The sequence below is a fragment of the Anomaloglossus baeobatrachus genome, chromosome 3, assembly GCF_048569485.1.
Source record: "Anomaloglossus baeobatrachus isolate aAnoBae1 chromosome 3, aAnoBae1.hap1, whole genome shotgun sequence".
Taxonomy (NCBI): domain Eukaryota; kingdom Metazoa; phylum Chordata; class Amphibia; order Anura; family Aromobatidae; genus Anomaloglossus; species Anomaloglossus baeobatrachus.
In genome coordinates, this window is record NC_134355.1 from 189,390,627 (window position 1) to 189,409,418 (window position 18,792).

An 18,792-nucleotide genomic window follows, 5' to 3' on the forward strand; every position below is an offset into this window, starting at 1 on the left:
CACCTTTGGGACTAGTTCCCACACTCATTAGCATACGATAAAAGATCTTTAGAAATACTTTTTCTAAAGATCTCTTTATCTATGCTAGTGTATACAGGGATGGTTAGGCAGGGATTAGTAATATGCACCCAGAACTGCTCGTGGATCTGGGTGCATATTGCACCTGACAGCTTCACTTTAATACCAATTGTGCACGTTATCACCTATCCACAATATAAGTGAAAAGTCATTGTTCAGTGTAGGTCAGTTATTTCTATCAGTTCCTAGATAATAAGTGGAGTGGTGGCACATTTATAGCCTCAGCTATATTTGAAAGTTGCAGTTCAGAAATCCATTTTGGGAAATAGTGAAGAGCTGAGTAAGTTATTACGAGTTAGTGCAAATCGATTTGCAGGACCAATCAGCCACGTTCGTAATTTGTGACCACTGGTTCAGAGCTCTGAGAACCATCTTCTACTTCCCATCGTCTGAGTCCCTTCTTTTGATTAGTAGGACATGATCAATGTCATGTGACATCATGCCAGGCTGACTAATCAAAAGAAGATCCACAGATACAGTCAGATAAGAGGCTGTTCTCTCGGATCTAGTACATCGAGCACAGATTACTGACATGGTCGATAGACATTGCCCTGTGAATTGATTGGTACCAGCTCTAGTGGATAGAAGTGAACATGCTATATCAGGAATAACGCATTAAATAAATGTTTTGTAATAAAATGTTGTAGTTTCTGCCTCTCTGCAGTAATAAGAGTTTAAACACAAGTCACACTTTGCATTTTTTTATTGTGGTGTCTTAAAGTGGAAACCAGTGTTTTATGTAGATGAAAAGAATTTATTAATTTACACATGATAAGTATATACTCAGGATTATGCTGGCATTAAATTAAAGCTAATCTTAGGATCCCGTCACACGTAGCGACGTTCCAGCAATCCCACCAGCGATCCGACCTGGCAGGGATCACTGGAGCGTCGCTACTTGGTCGCTGGTGAGCTGTCAATCAGGCAGATCTCCACAGCGATCAGAGACCAGCCACCAGCGACCTGTGTAACGACGCTGTGCTTGGTAGCCAGGGTACACATCGTGCAACTATGCAAAGCACTTTGCATAGTTACCCGATGTGTATCCTGGGTACGTGTGCAGGGAGTCGGCATCTGGCAGCCTGTAACCGGAGTACGATGGTAACCATGGTACACATCGGGTAACTAAGCAAAGCGCTTTGCATAGTTACCCGATGTGTACCATGGTTACCAATGTACCGCCGCTTACAGGCTGCCAGACGCAGTCTCCCTGCACATTCAGATCGTTGGTCTCTAGCCGTCAAACACGACGATGTGTGCTGCACAGTAAGAGACCAATGAGCAAAAAATGGTCCTGATCGTTTTGTAATGATCAGTGACCTCGCAGCAGGGGCCCGCTCGCTGCTGCTTGTCACACACAGCGATATCGCTGACGAGGTCGCTAATACGTCACAAAACCCGTGACTTTTCAGCGATCTCGCTAGCGATATCGCTGTGTGTGACGGAGGCTTAACTAAATCACCTGAGCCGTCGCTAAATATGTCAAGCAGCAATATTTCCATTATGTATGTAACACCAAGCTCCCATCACTCCTCGTACTAGATGAGTTGCCCAAAATAAGGGAATAATGTATTTTAATAATAATAATAATAATAATAATAATAATAAAAGTGACATTTAGGTGTGCTGCCATTTCCAGTAATTCCTACTATCCTTAACAAGCCATTACTACCTTTCAGTATAAAACGTAGTTTTGCATTTCACTCAAAACATTCTACTTTGGTCTCATCTGACCAGAACTCCTTCTTTCACAGGCTAGTTGTGTCCCTCATATGTCCTGTGGAACAAGGAGCTCTAGTCAGATCAGACCAAAGTAGAGCTTTTTGAGCTAAATAATATATAATAATAATAATAATAATAATAATAATATTTATTCACTTGTATAGCACCATTAATTCCATAGCAACATTGTCTCCATTGTGGCTTATAATCTAAATTCCCTCTCAGTATAGGGTGCTTTACACGCTGCGACATCGCTAACGATACATCGTCGGGATCACGGTGTTTGTGACGCACATCCAGCATCGTTAGCGACATCGCAGCGTGTGACAGCTAAGAGCGACGATCGCAAAAATGGCAAAAATCGTTGATCGTTGACACGTCGCTCCTTTTCATAATAACGTTGCTGCTGCAGGTACGATGTTGTTCGTCGTTCCTACGACACTACACATTGCTATGTGTGACACCGCAGGAATGACGAACATCTCCTTACCTGCATCCACCGGCAATGAGGAAGAAAGAAGGTGGGCGGGATCTTCCGCCCGCTCATCTCCGCCCCTCTGCTTCTATTGGACAGCTGCCGTGTGACGTTGCTGTGACGCCGCACGAACTGCTTCCTTAGAAAGGAGGCGGTCCGCTGGTCACAGTGACATTGCAAGGCAGGTAAGTCCTAGCGATGTTGTGCGCCAGGGGCAGCGATTTGACCGTGTCGCACAACCGACGGGGGCGGGTACGCTCCCTAGCGATATTGATAACGATATCGCAGCATGTAAAGTGCCCTTTAGTCTTTGAACTGTGGAAGGAAACTGGAGGAAACCCACGCAAACACGGGGAGAACATACAAACACCTTGCAGATGTTGTCCTTGGTGGGATTTGAACCCAGGACCCCAGTGCTGCAAGAAGAATGGGCAATAATTTCTAGATGGGGAAAGCTGGCAGAAACATACCCCAATAGACATGCAGCAGTAATTTCAGAAAAGTTGGTCCTACAAAGTATTGGCTCAGGGGGATTGAATACAAATGCACTTCACAATTTTCAGATTTGTATTTTTTATATTTTAAATATTTAGAAAACCATGTATCCTATCCTTTCCAGTTCACAAATACTTGCTAAATAGTGGTGGTGTAACACATAAAAGCCTCAATAAAATACATTTAAACTTGTGGGTATAACGTGAAAAAATCTGGAATACTTCATGGGGTATGAATACTTTTTCTTTATGATTTAGTTTACTGAGTTCAGCATCTCTGGAACTGAGTTTTTAGATGTAGCACGTAGCAGAGCTCAGAAAACTCACTTCACCCACACCACTGATTAGCAGCTTTTTGTCTACATTATATACTGAGAGTTAGGCTGGAGTCACATTAGTGTATGGCATCGGATGCGATATGCTAATGACCCTCGGCTCAGGCTCAGCTGCAAACATGAGACGAGTGTCATACAACTGTGACTCGGTCTTGTGATCGGATCACAGCTGCAAAGGAGAGGGCGGGCGCTGCAGAGGAGAGGGAGGGGTTAATCTCCCCATCTCCTCCATTGTCAACCTGTGCGTATATCGCAGTGCACTTGGATAACATCTGAGTGCATTCCGATGTTTCTCTTGCACCCATAGACTTGACCCTTACATTTTCCTGAGTCTGATTAGGGCTAAGGAAAAACACGCAGATCTGAGCTGCAGCATTGTCTAACATGGGGCCGAGTGCAATGCGAGATTTTCTCACATTGCACTCGTGCAAGTCATGCGCCCTGAGCTGCTAATCAGTGCAGGCGGAGAGGTTACACCAGGATGCCCGAGGGAACCTACTCCTACAGTGTTAATCTCTTGCTGATAAAACACTCATTTTATTGTAACACACAGCCTAAAAAGTGATACATCTCTGAAATTAGCATCTACCTCATAACCTGCTGACAGATTCCCTTTAAGTCCTACTTCTCTACAAGTATTTTTCCGAACTGGAAGAGGATGGATTAAGCAGTCAGTTTCTGTAAGACGAACATTTTTAGTATTTTGGATCTTTAATAAATGCTGAATTCTCACCCCTATCTATAACACCCCTCCCCCAATAGAAAATATATACATAAACAATTATCTTTTTTGGGGTGACTTTTTTTTTACAGTCTGCAAATCTTACCTGTTCATATCATGTTTTTTTTTACTCAAATTCAAAGTATATGCCAGAAAAAGCTCCTGGTGTATAAGGTAAATTGCGGTGGTCTTAAGAGATGATCAGTGGTATCCATCACTTATAGACTATAATGGAATCCATTTAATGCATGACTGATGAATACCATTGCTAGCCATCACTTTTAGGCTGTGTCTGCACTTTGCTTTTTTTCATGCATTTCCGCAGCGTTTTGAGCTGCAGCGTTTTAATGCAAACATGCATGCGTTTTGATTTTCAAGCAAAGTCTATGGGAAATAGGGCTTTCTTGTGCGCACAATGCTTGTAAAAACGCAGCATTTTAGGTGCAGAAAATTTGTCAAAATGTCTGCGTTTAAAGAAGCAACATGTCAATTGTTTTTGACATTTTGGCAGCGTTTTTCTAACATTGAAGTCAATGAGATCTTTCAAAACGCACACACAATCAAAATCCTCGTGTTTTACATGCTTTTTTGGTGCAGAATGCATGCTTTTTTGACCAAATAAACACATGCGTTTTTGACATAATTGAGGTAATGATGTATCCCTTTACACACACACATATAGTCCGACAATTAAATTAATGATAAACAATATTTTAACGTTATTTTAGCCATAAATATTAGATCACAGTTATCATTTTAATAAAATTAGCTATTTTGTTTAGGATTTTAATCATGATATTTTTTTCATTTTTTTACATTTTTTTCTTAGTGTTTGAATGTTAAAACTTTATTTAGTCGTGTATTTGTAATGAAAACACATCTGACTTTAAGCAATGAAAAAGCGGTAAAAACGCATACGTATTTTTAACGTTTCTGTGGTCCAAACCAAACTTGACAAAGACAATTTCTGCCAAAGAATGCATTTACAACTGCAAGTAACTGAACGCAAAGTGCGCACACAGCCTAATGCATTCATTAGCTGTAGGCTATAAAGTTAACTATAACAGACACATTATGAGCCTACTAAAAACCTCATGACTTATCCATTTAATGAATGCCTGTCATGGAAATCATATAAACATGTAGAAAAAAAAATAGATTTAGCATTTGTTTATTGAAGTCTAAAGGGGGCTTTACACGCTACGATATCGTTAGTGTTTAGTCGTCGGGGTCAAGTTGTTAGTGACGCACATCCGGCGTCATTAACAATATTGCAGCGTGTGACACTGACCAGCAACCTTAAACGACCTCAAAAATGGTGAAAATCGTTCACCATGGAGAGGGCGTCCAAACTCAAAAATCGGTAAGGGTTGTTTATCCAGGTGGTTCATCGCTCATGCGGCAGCACACATCGCTATGTGTGACACCGCAGGAGCGAGGAACGTCTCCTTACCTGCCGCCGGCCACAATGCGGAAGGAAGGAGGTGGGCGGGATGTTACGTCCTGCTCATCTCCGCCCCTCCGCTTTGATTGGCCGGCCGCTTAGTGACGTTGCGGTGACGTCGCTGTGATGCCGAACGTCCCTCCCCCTTGAAGGAGGGATTGTTCGGCAGTCACAGCAACGCCGCCGACCAGGTAAGTATGTGTGACGCTGCCGTAGCGATAATGTTCGCTACGGCAGCGATCACAAACAATCGCATGCGCGACGGAGGCGGGTACTTACACGCTCGCTATCGCTACAAATTGCTAGCGATATCGCTACCGTGTAAAGCCCCCTTAACTGTCTGCAAAATGACCCCTATGGACATATTAAGCCAGGAGCTTTTTTCTGTTCATTACCTAAACATAGGGAAAAAACAGGACATTATTGAGGAAAATTGGGTAGAAAAATGTAGAATAGATATTATTTCACCTTCTACTGTTAAGCAGATTATATCAGGCTAGATAAGTAACACTGGCACATGTGGGTTTGTTTGGAGAGTCTGGTACAATTTACTTTATACTACTATCTGTTAGATGGACATGATCAGGATATTTTTCGCCTCTGAATGTAAACAATGATGGACATGAAAAGCACACAATATTTTATCACACAGTTATACTTCAAATTGGAATACCCCTTTAAATAGGACATGACTTACTTCATTGTTACCAGCAGATCTTTGATGGGGAACTGGCCGAGAAGCAGGCACCTTAGGAGGAGGTCTATGTGGGACTAGTACGGTCTCTGCTTCTAGTGAGTAACCATGTGATCCCTTTAGGGATACTGATTTGGGTTCTGCTTTTGGAAAACTCTGGTTGCGATGCAGTCCAGTTTTTACACCATCATCACCTTTTTCTGAAAAACAATCAAAAATTTCCATGATGACATATTTCAATTACTTTTTTATCATAAAACAGCAATTTTGATGCTACATACTGTACTGTATGTGATTTTCCATTTTTAGAAACGTGTACCCAGAAATGTTTCCTGTCAAGCAAAATTCACTATCTCTAGGTCCGATGCCGACATCACCGCTGCAGTCAATCACTGAGCTCAGTGGCTCAGCCAATGTACATGGCATGGGTCGCTGAGCTTGGCAACCGCCTGGTAGAGATGATGTGAACTGCTGACGTGAAATCACAGCTGCAGACAAGACAAAGAGATGGGAGCAGTGGTGGAAAGTTGATGTTGGACTCAGATTTTGTCATTTTACATAACAAGAAACAATTGCGCTTCACTTTTTAAAAATGGAAAACTCTTTAAAAAGCCTCTTCCTTCATTTATGTGGCCAATGTCTCCTTCCAGGAATTTAATTTGTTTTTTAATGGAGACACAGCAAGCGACAAAACAATTTTGTATCATTGTAAATGATACACTAGGTCTAATTTATAGAATGAGCAAATAGGAGAATTAGGTTACAGCTTAGAAAAAAAAGTGGCCTCCGTCCCAACTTCCTGCATCTGACCAGTCTACATTTGGCCAGCCAACACCCAGCTATTCATACAGCGCAAAAGCAGTAGGAGGAAAAAACCAAGACAGATAAGGGAGGGTGCTGTGTGGGTACTATGTCCCCCCCAGTGAAGGCTACGAGAAATTGATTTTACGGTCAGTTCAAAAACTCCTACTTTCACGGTCGCATCCCTGGGGGACACAGGAACCATGGGACACCATAAAGCAGTCCATGGGGTGAGAAAACTGATACCAGTATTAAAGAAGGAAGAATGGGGATCCCTCAGGTTATCACCCAAGCAACTGCTGACTGCAGTACCCTTCTGCTAAGACTTGCATTCTTAGACGCAAAGGTAAGAACACTGCACAGATGTGAACTGAAGACTAAGCAGCAACCCTATGGAATAAAATAACAGATACTTGGAGGCATGTGACCCAGATGGCTTCTACCACATGGGAGGAATGAGCTGTGACCTGGCAGGGGCACCCTAATTTATCCTGATCTTCCAAAACCAGTGAGCAACAGTAGCACCAGAAGTAGTCCGACCTCTGCAAGAGCATAATAGGATGACCAATAAGCAGTGATGGGAAAACCCGACTGTAACTGTAAAGTTCAGGGTCTGTACTGGACACCTAGTATCCGTGCGGAAGGCCCCGAATACGGACTTCTCAGGGAAGTCCATGTTACTGTTTGGGTTCAGCTACCTAGATAAAGAAAAAAGCTCTGATGTCTTATTCATAGAGATAGCTGAACCTGCAAATATTCGAGTTCAGCCAAACTTAAAAAAAAAAAGTCCGGGCTTGGGACAGGACGTGACCCCGGATTTCGAAACCCATATATGTCTCAGTGACCTGAATTTAAATGTTATAAAATGGTGTTATTAAGGGCTAGGGGGCTGTAAAAGGAAGCAAAATGGGAATTAAAGCAGGACAGTAAAGGCCACTTTACACACAGCGACATCGCTAGCGATGTCGCTAGAGAAAGCACCCGCCCCCGTCGGTTGTGCGTCACGGGCAAATCGCTGCTCGTGGTGCACATCGTTATTCGTTAGTCTCCGTCACACATATTTACCTGCCTAGCGACGTCGTTGTGGCCGGCGAACCGCCTCCTTTCTAAGGGGGCAGTTCGTTCAGCGTCACAGCGGCGTCACTAAGCGGCCACCCAATAGAAGCGGAGGGGCGGAGATGAGTGGCCGGAACATCCCGCCCACCTCCTTCCTTCCTTATTGCCGGCAGCCACAGGTACGGTGATGTTCCTCGTTCCTGCGGTGTCAGACATAGCGATGTGTGCTGCCGCAGGAACGACGAACAACCTGCGTCCTGCAACGATATTTGAGATTAGAAAGACGTGTCAACGATCAACGGTTAGGTGAGTAATTTTGATCGTTGATGGTCGTTTGTGCGTTTCACACGCAACGCCGTCGCTAACGAGGCCGGATGTGCGTCACGAATACCGTGACCCCAACGACATCTCGTTAACGATGTCGTTGCGTGTAAAGCCCCCTTAAGGCTATGTGCGCACATTGCGTAATTTCATGCGTTTACGCTGCATATTGCACTGCAACGGAAACGCATGCATCCTGCGTCCTCAGCACAATCTATGAAGACTGATCCACACGTTGCGTTTGAGAGCGCAGCGATTTGCATGCTGAAATTTTGATCCAAATCGCTGCGCTCAAAAAAGTAACAGGTCACTTATTTGGTGCGCTTTGAATGCAGCTCCCACTCTGTCTATGGGAGAGGCAGCATGCAGAACGCATGAAATTGGCATCTGCAGACACATTGCATCCATTACGCAGTGTTTCTGCAGCAATTTGAAGCGCACATGCACTGCCAAGTCGCTGCCGATTTTTCAGCATGGACACTACGCAACGTGCGCACATAGCCTTTTACCTAGTAAGTCTACATGCGGCTGTCACAGTGTTTTCTGTTTATTTCTTTTTACTTACATGATTAGTAATGGGGGGAGTCTCATAGACAACTATCCATTACTAACCTTGTGCTTGATGATAACTGTAATTTTTTGACAAATCACAGCTGTCATTAAAGGGGTGGTTCACCCATTTTTTTTTATTTTCTCTATGAGTTCCACTAACCATTATAGGCGTTTTCTTCATTGGCTTCTATTTCCAGTTCTGGCACTGAGCGGCGCTATCCTGCACGCTCAGTGCCAGTCACATGACCCCCTGGTGCTGTGGCCGCTAGTATCCTCTTACGTCCCGTCAATTTCGGGCTCTCAAACTTGACGGGTACATCAGAGGATGCTGGCGCCACTCAGATTGATTGACAGGGCTGTGGGCGGTGACTACCGCATGTCACAGCCCAGCATCGAGGGGAGGATCCGGAGGATGGCACAGTGTGGAGCGGTGAAGACAGCTTAGCGTCCGACAGATGGTGAGGCACGGGGCGCCAGTGTGGAGTATAGGGGGGATTCTTCAGCTGAAATCCCCCTGTCACGTAATTATGTGATCTCACTCTCCACCCGGCCGCTCTGCTGTGATGCCAGGAGAGCCGGCGGTGTCGGGCGGTGTGATCATGTGCTCCTCCCACCAGCACTACAGGACGCAGCAAGACACTGACAAGCTGGTGACATGCAGCACCGCATGTGTCAGAGCAGAGCATGTCACCGCTCTGCTCTGTCACCTGTCCTGCTGCATGGGACCAACTGTCTCCACTCTGTCACCTGCACAACAAGTCACAGAGTGGAGCAAGTTGGTGACAGAGCACCTCTCCCCCCTCCCTCTCTTCTCTCCCCCCACTCTCTTCTCCCACCCCACTCTCTTCTCCCACCCCTCTTCTCTGCCCCCCTCTTATCCCTCTCTCCTCTCCCCCCTCTTTTCCCTCCCTCTGTCTTTTCCCTCCCTCCCTCTCTCTCTTTTCCCTACCTCCCTCTTTCTCTTTTACCTCCCTCTCGCGCTCTCTTTTCCCTCCCTCTCGCTCTCTCTTTTCCCTCCCTCTCGCTCTCTCTTTTCCCTCCCTCTTTTCCCTCCCTCTCGCTGTCTTTTTTCCCTCCCTCTCGCTCTCTCTTTTCCCTCCCTCTCGGTCTCTCTTTTCCCTCCCTCTCGCTCTCTTTTCCCTCCCTCTCGCTCTCTCTTTTCCCTCCCTTTCGCTCTCTCTTTTCCCTCACTTTCGCGCTCTCTTTTCCCTCCCTCTCGCTCTCTTTTCCCTCCCTCTCGCTCTCTTTTCCCTCCCTCTCTTTTCCCTCCCTCTCGCTCTCTTTTCCCTCCCTCTCGCTCTCTTTTCCCTCCCTCTCGCTCTCTCTTCCCTCCCTCTCGCTCTCTCTTCCCTCCCTCTCGCTCTCTTCCCTCCCTCTCGCTCTCTCTTTTCCCTCCCTCTCTCTTTCCTTCCCTCTCTCTTTTCCCTCCCTCTCTCTTTTCCCTCCCTCTCTCTTTTCCCTCCCTCTCTCTTTTCCCTCCCTCTCTCTTTTCCCTCCCTCTCTCTCTCTTTTCCCTCTCTCTCCCTCTCTCTCTTCTCCCCCTTCCCCCTTCCCCCTCTTTTCCCTCGCTCTCTTTTCCCTTGCTCTCTTTTCCCTCGCTCTCTCTTTTCCCTCGCTCTCTCCTGGCATGGTCAGTACAGAAATCTCTCGATCGTGGAGGGGTGAGAGGGAGTAATAAACATGGAGTCCCTACTGTGTCTGTGTATTTATTTCTAATAAAGTATTTTTCTCTGTGTGATGTATTTTTTTTTTAACCCTTTATTGGAGAGTCTTAATGGCCAGGTCAAACTTGGCCTGACATTAAGAATCTCGGGCTTTATACCAACTGGTAAAACATAGCTGGTATTAACCCCTTATTACCCAGCATGCTACATGCCACCAGGGCCACTGGAAGAGTTGGATACAGCGCCAGAAGATGATGCTTCTATGAAAGCGCCATTTTCCGGGGCAGCTGTGGACTGCAATTCGCAGCGGGTGGCCCAGAAATCTTGGGCCACCCTGCGCTGCGGATTCCAATCTCCAGCTGCCTAGTTGTACCTGGCTGAACACAAAAAAAATGAGTGAAGCCCACGTCATTTTTTTTTTTTTTTTAAATTATTTCATGAAATTCATGAAATAATTTAAAAAAAAGGTCTTCCCTATATTTTTGGTTCCCAGCTGGGTACAAATTGGCAGCTGGGGGTTGGGGGCAGCCCGTAGCTGCCTGCTGTACCTGGCTAGCGTACAAAAAATATGGCGAAGCCCACGTAATTTTTTTAAAAAAAAGTTTTTAGGCAAAAACCTTTAAAAAAAAAAAAAAAAGGCCTCCCTGGATTTTCCATTGCCAGTGAAGGTAACACCAAGCAGCGGGGGTTAGCAGCCAGTAGCTGCTTGGGTTACCCTTAGCAATAGAAAATGCAGCGGGAGCCCACACTTTTTTTTTACCCCTAACCCTAGGGTTTGAGTTATGTGATTGTTTTTTTTTTTTATTTCAAAAAAAGAAATCGACATGGGCTTCGCCCATCAAGCACCAGAGCATTTTACTGCTTATTCATCCCTACTCCTGACCACAGCGCCAGCAGAACAAGTAATCAGATGACTCCAGTGTCGGCCGATTACTTGTTCTGTGTCCCCCTGCATCCATCGCAGCATGTACGGGCTGTGAGGTCACCTAAGTTGAGTCCAGCACTGGAGTCAGCAGATCTGAACTCAGCTGAACTCCAGCTCGCACACGCTGCGATGGATGCAGGGGGACACAGAACAAGTAAGGTCTAAGCCACACGGCGAGAAAAACAGTGCGAGTGGAGTGCGATAAAACATTGCATTCCACTCGGACCAATATTAGCCTGTGTGTCAGCGCACATGAGCAATTATTTTCTCAGCCCTAATTGGACCGAGAAAACAATCGCAGCATGCTGCAATGGTAATGCAAGACTCTTTCTCTTTTACCCATTCAAGTGTATGGGGTGAGAAAAAAAAAAAAAAAAAAATCGCACTGCACTTGTGGTACATCGGTGTAACGCAAGTGCAGAGCGAGAATCACAATAGCCGACTATGGAGGAGAGAGGGAGAGAAATCCCTCCCACCCCTCCTCAGTGCTGGCCCGCCCCTCCTGAGTGCCGGACCGCCCCACGCAGCTGAGGTCTGCTCGCACAGTCGGACCTCAGTCGCAGGGACACATGCATGACACTTGGATCTGCTGTACTGAACGTGAGCCAAGTGTAATGCGAGGGGATCGCAGTAATCCCCGTGTGGCCCCAGCCTAATCGGCTGACACTTGAGTCAGCTGATCTGAACTCAGCTGAACTCCTGTACACACAGCCCGCACACGGTCACATGTGATCGGCAGCAGGCAGTGACTGCTGTTAAGGCTACATTCACATGACCGTTCCGTTTTTGCGGGCCGCAAAAAGCGGTCCTTTTTTTTACGGATGCATCCGTGTGACATCCGTGTGCCTTCCGATTTTTTTGCGGACTGCAAAAAACGGAAGCAGCAAGAAAGATAAATAGATGAGTAGATATAGAGATGGATAGATAGATATCGAGACAGAGAGATAGAGGGATGAATGAATGAATGAATGAATGAATAGAGGGATGGATAGATAGATGAGAAAGACATATATAATGTCCCACCTCCCTGCATATTCTAAGCTGGCACCCTTTTGTGACTTTCATGTGGCACTAAGGTGCTTAGCCTTGTATTTAGCCAAAAAATAAATAAATAAAAAAAAATGACATGCGGTCCCCCTATCTTTTGTAGCCAGCTAGGGTAAAGCAAACCACTGCAGCCTGCAAACCACAGCTGGCAGCTTCACCTTGGCTGGTAATCCAAAACAGAGGACACCCCACGCTGTTATTTTAAATTATATAAATAATTTAAAACAAAAAACACGGGGTCCCCCCCAAATTGGATCACCATCCAAGGTAAAGCGGACAGCTGTGGTCTGGTATTCTCAGACTGGGGAGGTCCACCGTTATTGGACACTCCCCAGCCTAAAAATAGCAGGCCGCAGCCGCCCCAGAAGTGGCGCAACCATTAGATGCGCCAATCCTGGTGCTTCGCCCCAGCTCATCCCGTTGCCCTGGTGCGGTGGCAAATGGGGTAATATATGGGGTACCGGATGTGTAATGTCACCTGGCATCAAGCCCTGGGGTTAGTGATGTCAGGCGTGTATCAGATACCCGACATCCCGAACCCAGTCAGTAATAAAAAAAAAAAATAGACAACAAACACATTTTTCTTTGAAAAAGCACTCCCCAACACATTTCCTCTTTCACCAATTTATTAAAAAGAAAAACAAATCCAGGTCTGGTGTAATCCAAGGGGGTCCCACGATGATCCATACCATAGTCAATGTCCCAGTCAATGAAGAATAGAATGTTCCCTATTGGCTGGGAGAGCCGTGCAGTGACCTGAGCTAACATCAATAGGTCAGCCCAGGTCACTGCAGGGCATGACGGGTGCTGCTGTCAGGAGGTTAGCGAGGTACATTACCTGCGATGATCGCTGAACTCCTGACAGCAGCGCTGTCACTGAGTTGAATGACCGCCGCCTTCACAAACCAAGTATCGCGAGCGGCCCATGACGTCACCACTAGTCACAGTCTTGGGTCGACAGCGAGAGGTGATGTGACAAGCAGCGGGCATAGAAGGCAGTGATGACCGCTGACGTCAGGAGTGCAGGATTTCATCACCGCAGGTAATGAACTTACTAACCTCCTGACGGTAGCGCTTGTCATTCCCGCGGCTGCTGACACTGCAGTTCTGGCAGCTGCTGACACTGCTGTGCGGGCAGCCGCGGGGCTGGGGCTGGAGCGGGACACAGACTGCACGGGCACCCGACGGAGGTCACACGGAAGTGCTTCCGTGTTGCTTCCGGGAATTTTGCGGACCCATTGACTTGTATTGAGTCACGGTTCGTTATTACGGAACAGAATAGGACATGTTCCATAATAACGGAGCGGACATATGGCATCCGATGTGTTTTTTTTGTCGGATCGGTTGCACATGGAAGTGCTACCGTGTGCCATCCGATCCTACACAAAAGACATTGAAAAGATGGTCCTGTCCGTGGGTCCGCAAAAAAACCTGACCAGGACAAACGGAACGGTCATGTGAATGAGCCCACCTGCAGCTATTGCAGCGTGTGCGGGCTGTGAGATCAGGAGTCAGCTGACTCTAGTGTCGGCCGATAAATTCTGTGTCCCGCTGCAGAAGGATCCGATAAAATAACCGTTGCATGCGCTGCACATTTAATCCACAGGATCCAGTCATATGCGGTTTGCGGTTGTTTGCCTACAGGCAAAAAAACGCTGATATGAAAGTAGCCTGCAAAATGCATGCCACACGAATGATACGGACGACACACAGACTAGGCAAGAGGGAAAAAAAAGCAATCTCATGACCCCTTCATTTTTTTCCCCCCAATTATTTTTTTTTCACATGTTGCGCTGGCTAATAATCATAATTTCTGTACACACACACACAGACTATGAACTATATGAGAACAAGCAGAATATAGCTGCTTTCTTCCCCTGGTTGTGCAGAGATGGGAGCTTCGGCTGTCTCTGTGTGATTGCTCTCAGTGCATCTACACTGGGAAGAGGCAGGGTGGAGACTTTGGGTGGAGAGCTGAGTGGGTGTATTAGACACAGTGGGTGTGTTAGATAAGTTAGATACAGCCCTAGAGCCACAAAGAATTATGGGAGTTGTAGGAACTGAACCCAGGAAGTCAGAAGAGTGATTAACCCCATCAGAGCTGGAGCCAGCAATGAGGATGTGCTGCTAGTGCACAATAAAAGGTAATATTGCTGAAATAACATAATAGATGTGTGGAGAGGCACATATTTGCAAGATTTATCAGAAAAAAAAAATCAGTTTTGGTAACTGGACAATTTCTTTAACCCCTTATATTACCCCAATTGCCACTGCTCCCGGGCAATCGGGAAGAGTCGGGTGCCAGGATTGGCACATCTAGTCGATGCGCCAATTTTGGGGAGGCTGCAGGCTGCTATTTTTAGGCTGGAGAGGGCCCAATTAGAGATAAGCGAACCTTTGGAGGTTTGGTTCGCAGGGCACATTCGAACCTTAGATAAGGTTCAGTTTGTGACCCGGACTTAAACCGAACCTCATTGAAAGTCAGTAATTGGGTAGTGTCTCCTTCCACATGCAGCCATTCATTAGCAAAACACTTTTGGGGGAGAGTGGGCAGTGTTTTTCAAATTTTTGTGTGTGTGCACATTATATCAGATCTTGCTGATTTTACCCCCAGTGCGAGCCGTTCTAACACTGCATGCAGCTCGCTTGAGTGGTTTGCTCTCGTAACTCACTCTAACTTCAAACTCAAAATTTGTTTTTTTTTTAAAATCGGTTGCCGAACCCAAACCTCAAATTTCAGGTTCGCTTATCTCTAGGTCCAATACCAACCTGAGAATACCATCCTGCAGCTGTCTGTGTTATCTTGGCAGGGTATCAAAATTGGGGGACCGCATGCAGTTTTTTTAAATTATTTAAATAATTACAAAAAGCCGCATGAGGGTCGTCATATTTTGATATCTGCCAAGATAACACACACAGCTAGGGGCTGTGTGATTTATCTGCACTAGGTATATCAAAATACGGGGACCCTATTCCATTTTTTTTCCAATTAGTCATTTATTTTTACACTTCATTCTGGGGACCAAGACAGATAGTGTGAGGGCAACCAATTACAGACACCGTCAGTCTGACTGTAACCAATCACAGATGCTGTCAGAGAAAATGGGTGGAGTAAGCAGAGAATATTCATGAAAACTAATGAGGGGATCCGGAAGCAGTGTGACATCCGAGCAGGTGACTCGTGAAGTATAATTGTCCTGCTTTAATCCCCATTTTGCTTCCTTGTACAGTCCCTTAGCCTTTACTAACACCATTTTATAACATTTAAGTTCGGGTCCATTAGACTTATAGGAGGGTCGGTGTCCGGTCCCGAATGGGATTTTTTTTTTTTTAAGTCATCCATCTCTACCAATAAGACATAAGAACATCTGAACAGATCTGTGAGAGACACAACTGCACAGCTTTGTCTATGTCAAATTGGGTAAGAACCTCTCAGGGAAATGAGAGGCGAAGTGCCTAAAGGAAGGAAAGCAATCTCCTCATTAAGATGAAAGGTGGAGAACATGCTAAGGATAAAAAGGTTACCAAATGCAATACAAATCTATCCCAGAAAAGTAGAGATAGGTGAGAGGCACCATTTGGATCCACGCCTGATTGAAGAGATAACTAAGAAACATCATCCTGACAGAATTGAGAGATAAGTCTTAACGGCACAAAACAAGAGGACTGAAGGGCGTACAATACGAGATTGAGATATAGATCATGGGGCTAATAAGTTGGCTCGAAGGTCACCCCACCTTGGCAGGCAGTCCTGATCTGTGGCCATCTCGTCAGATCATGCTGGACATGTATTGCCAAGGTAGGGACCTGGTTCCTTGGGAGGTAATCCTGTCTTAAGACAAAAAAAATAAAAACTAAAAAGGGAAATAATTCCATAGGAACGCTGCATATCGAACCATATCGCCCAGCAGGGCAGCTACATTACGTCGGCTGTGATGCCCGTCGACAAGGTGAGCATAAGCTCCTGCCCTGTCATCGTGACATCACAGGAAGCAGCAAAATCACAGCAGGAGCGGTCACATGAGCACTCTGAGCCGAGGGAGAGGGGCTGACAGCAGGGCGGGTAGGTAGTTACGATCTACTTACCTGCCCCAATGTAGCCCAGTAGTATAATGACAAGAAAAAGGCAAAATAAGCTGGATAACCCCTTTAAGGCTTAAATGAGATGGACCTAGCCAGCACTCTGACAGGAGTTGAAAAGAAAGAAACACTGCTAGTATTCTCTAACCAAGCCTTCTAGGATTGTAGTTGAAAAGGTCTAGGATAAGGCAGAGACTGCCCTGGGATCTGAGATAGCATGAGGGATGAAGAAAAATTACTGAACTAGTGGCCTGAAAGAAACACGCAATGCAAATCCAGAGATTCAACAAGAATAATTCTGGCACACTTGAATGATGCAATAAAGAAAAAAAGTCCTTGGAATTCAATTTACATAAAGAAAATACAAAAATAACTGACTTTTTTGCTTATATTCAGATTCTGCCTTTCTCAAGGCTTTTTGTCATCTGAGTATGAGAAAAGAGATACAAAAATATGATAAATTCTAAAACATAATGAAATATTAAATAAAGGAAAAGAAAAAGAGGGAGAAGGAAAAAAATTGCAACTGATTGCATATGAATTACACAGACAAATGATATGTGGACATACAACAAATATAGGTAACAGGACACAAGGGAAAATAACACCATCTCTAAACTTTTGAATGCACATGTCCAGCTGTTCAATGTTTCAGTATTTTTTGCACAACTTGCTGTTCTAACAAAGAGCTTAATAGTAAAATTCACAACAGGTATTTGATCTAACTGAATCCCAATACATTTTGGGGTTCAATTAGAATTAGTATTTAAACATTTCTCCTCATCATGCTTTTAACATTTTGACATCATGAGACCAAAACGACATCTATCAATTGATCAACAGTGCCTTGCCATTACGAGGCTTCAAGCAAGATGTTCTCAGACAGAAGTGGCCACTGAGCTTAGAGTGTCACATAGTGTCATCAGCAGGTTGAAAAAGATACAGAGAGACTGGAAGAGTCACATATAGGCATATAAGTGGATGTCCTTTGGCCACATTCTACACTGATGACTGCTTCATTGTGAACAATGTCCATTGGAATCGGATGAGGAATGCCACAACTCGATGCACAGTTAAGAGAGGTGAAAGGCACTTTGTGTTATGCCATGTAATGGATGCACCACTTCTGGGGCAGCTGCGGCCTGCTATTTTTCAGCTGGGAAAAGCCAAATAACCATGGGCCTCCCCAGCCTGAGAATACCAGAACACAGCTGTCTGCTTTACCTTGGCTGATGATCCAATTTGGGGGGATGTCACGTTTTTTTGTTTTAAATTAAATATTTAATTTTAAATAAATAATTTAAAATAACAACATGGGTTGCCCTTTGTTTTGGATTACCAAAACAGCTGTGGTCTGCAGGCTGCAGCTGTCTGTTTCACATTGACTGTCAAAAACAAAAATAAGGGGACCGCATGTCGTTTTTTTTACTATTGAATTTGGGACTAAAAACAAGGAAACAAGGCTAATCACCATTTAATGCCATTTAAAGGCACTAAAGGGTGCAAGCTTACATTATGCAGAGGGGTGGGACATTATATATGTGCTGCATATCTATCTATCAAACTATCTATCCATTCATCTATTTAGCTTTTGACAGTATGTAAAACTCCATGTTAAAAACACATGTCACACGGATGACACGGATGTCACACGCATGACACAAAAATATCACACTGAGACTAGGCGAAAAGAAAAATGCACTCGCATAGTACTCGCATGACATACAGAACTACACTTGCTTGTCACTTGCATTTCATTCCAAGATATTGCAGGAGCAATAACGGGGATATATTTTACAAGCAAATGTGAATGAACCTTTAGTCATACACTCCACAAATCTAACCTTTATGGAAGAGTGAAAAGAACAGAGCTATTTCTGAAAGCAAGCCAAAAAAGTTTCATTTCAAGATTGCAAAATAACATGTAGTGGACACAGCTAGCATGTAGATGAAGGTGCTCTGGTTAGGTGAGACCAATTTAGAACTTTTTTGGAACCTGAAAACACCATTAAACTGACATCACAAACAAGGAGAGTACTAATTAAAGAAGCAGCCAAGAGCCCATTGTCACTCTGGTGGAGCTCCAGAGATCAACAGCTCAGGTGGGAGAACTTTTTCCACAGGACAACTATTAGTCGCACACTCAACAAATCTGGTCTTACGGAGGAGTGTCAAGAAACAAGCCATCTTTGAAAACCCTGTTTGCAATTTGCAAAAAGCCGTGTAAGGGACACATTTACCATGTGGAAGAAGATGCTATGGTCAGATGAAACCAAAGAACATTCTGGGCTAATTACAAAATTCTATGTGTGGCTGAAAACTAACACTGCACATCCATCTGTAAATACTATCCCTACCATCAAACAAGGTGGTGGCAGCATCA

At 44.8% G+C, this 18,792-nt stretch overlaps 1 protein-coding gene across 1 annotated transcript in view; it reads right to left on the reverse strand.

Moving 5' to 3' along the window:
- Nucleotides 1-18,792, reverse strand: part of SYNJ2 (synaptojanin 2) — a 266,841-nt gene that overhangs the window by 2,935 nt on the left and 245,114 nt on the right. Inside the window, exon 26 of the mRNA XM_075339649.1 lies at nucleotides 5,967-6,163. Within this exon, the coding sequence (XP_075195764.1) occupies nucleotides 5,967-6,163 (197 nt within the window). The remainder of the gene's footprint in view (nucleotides 1-5,966; nucleotides 6,164-18,792) is intronic.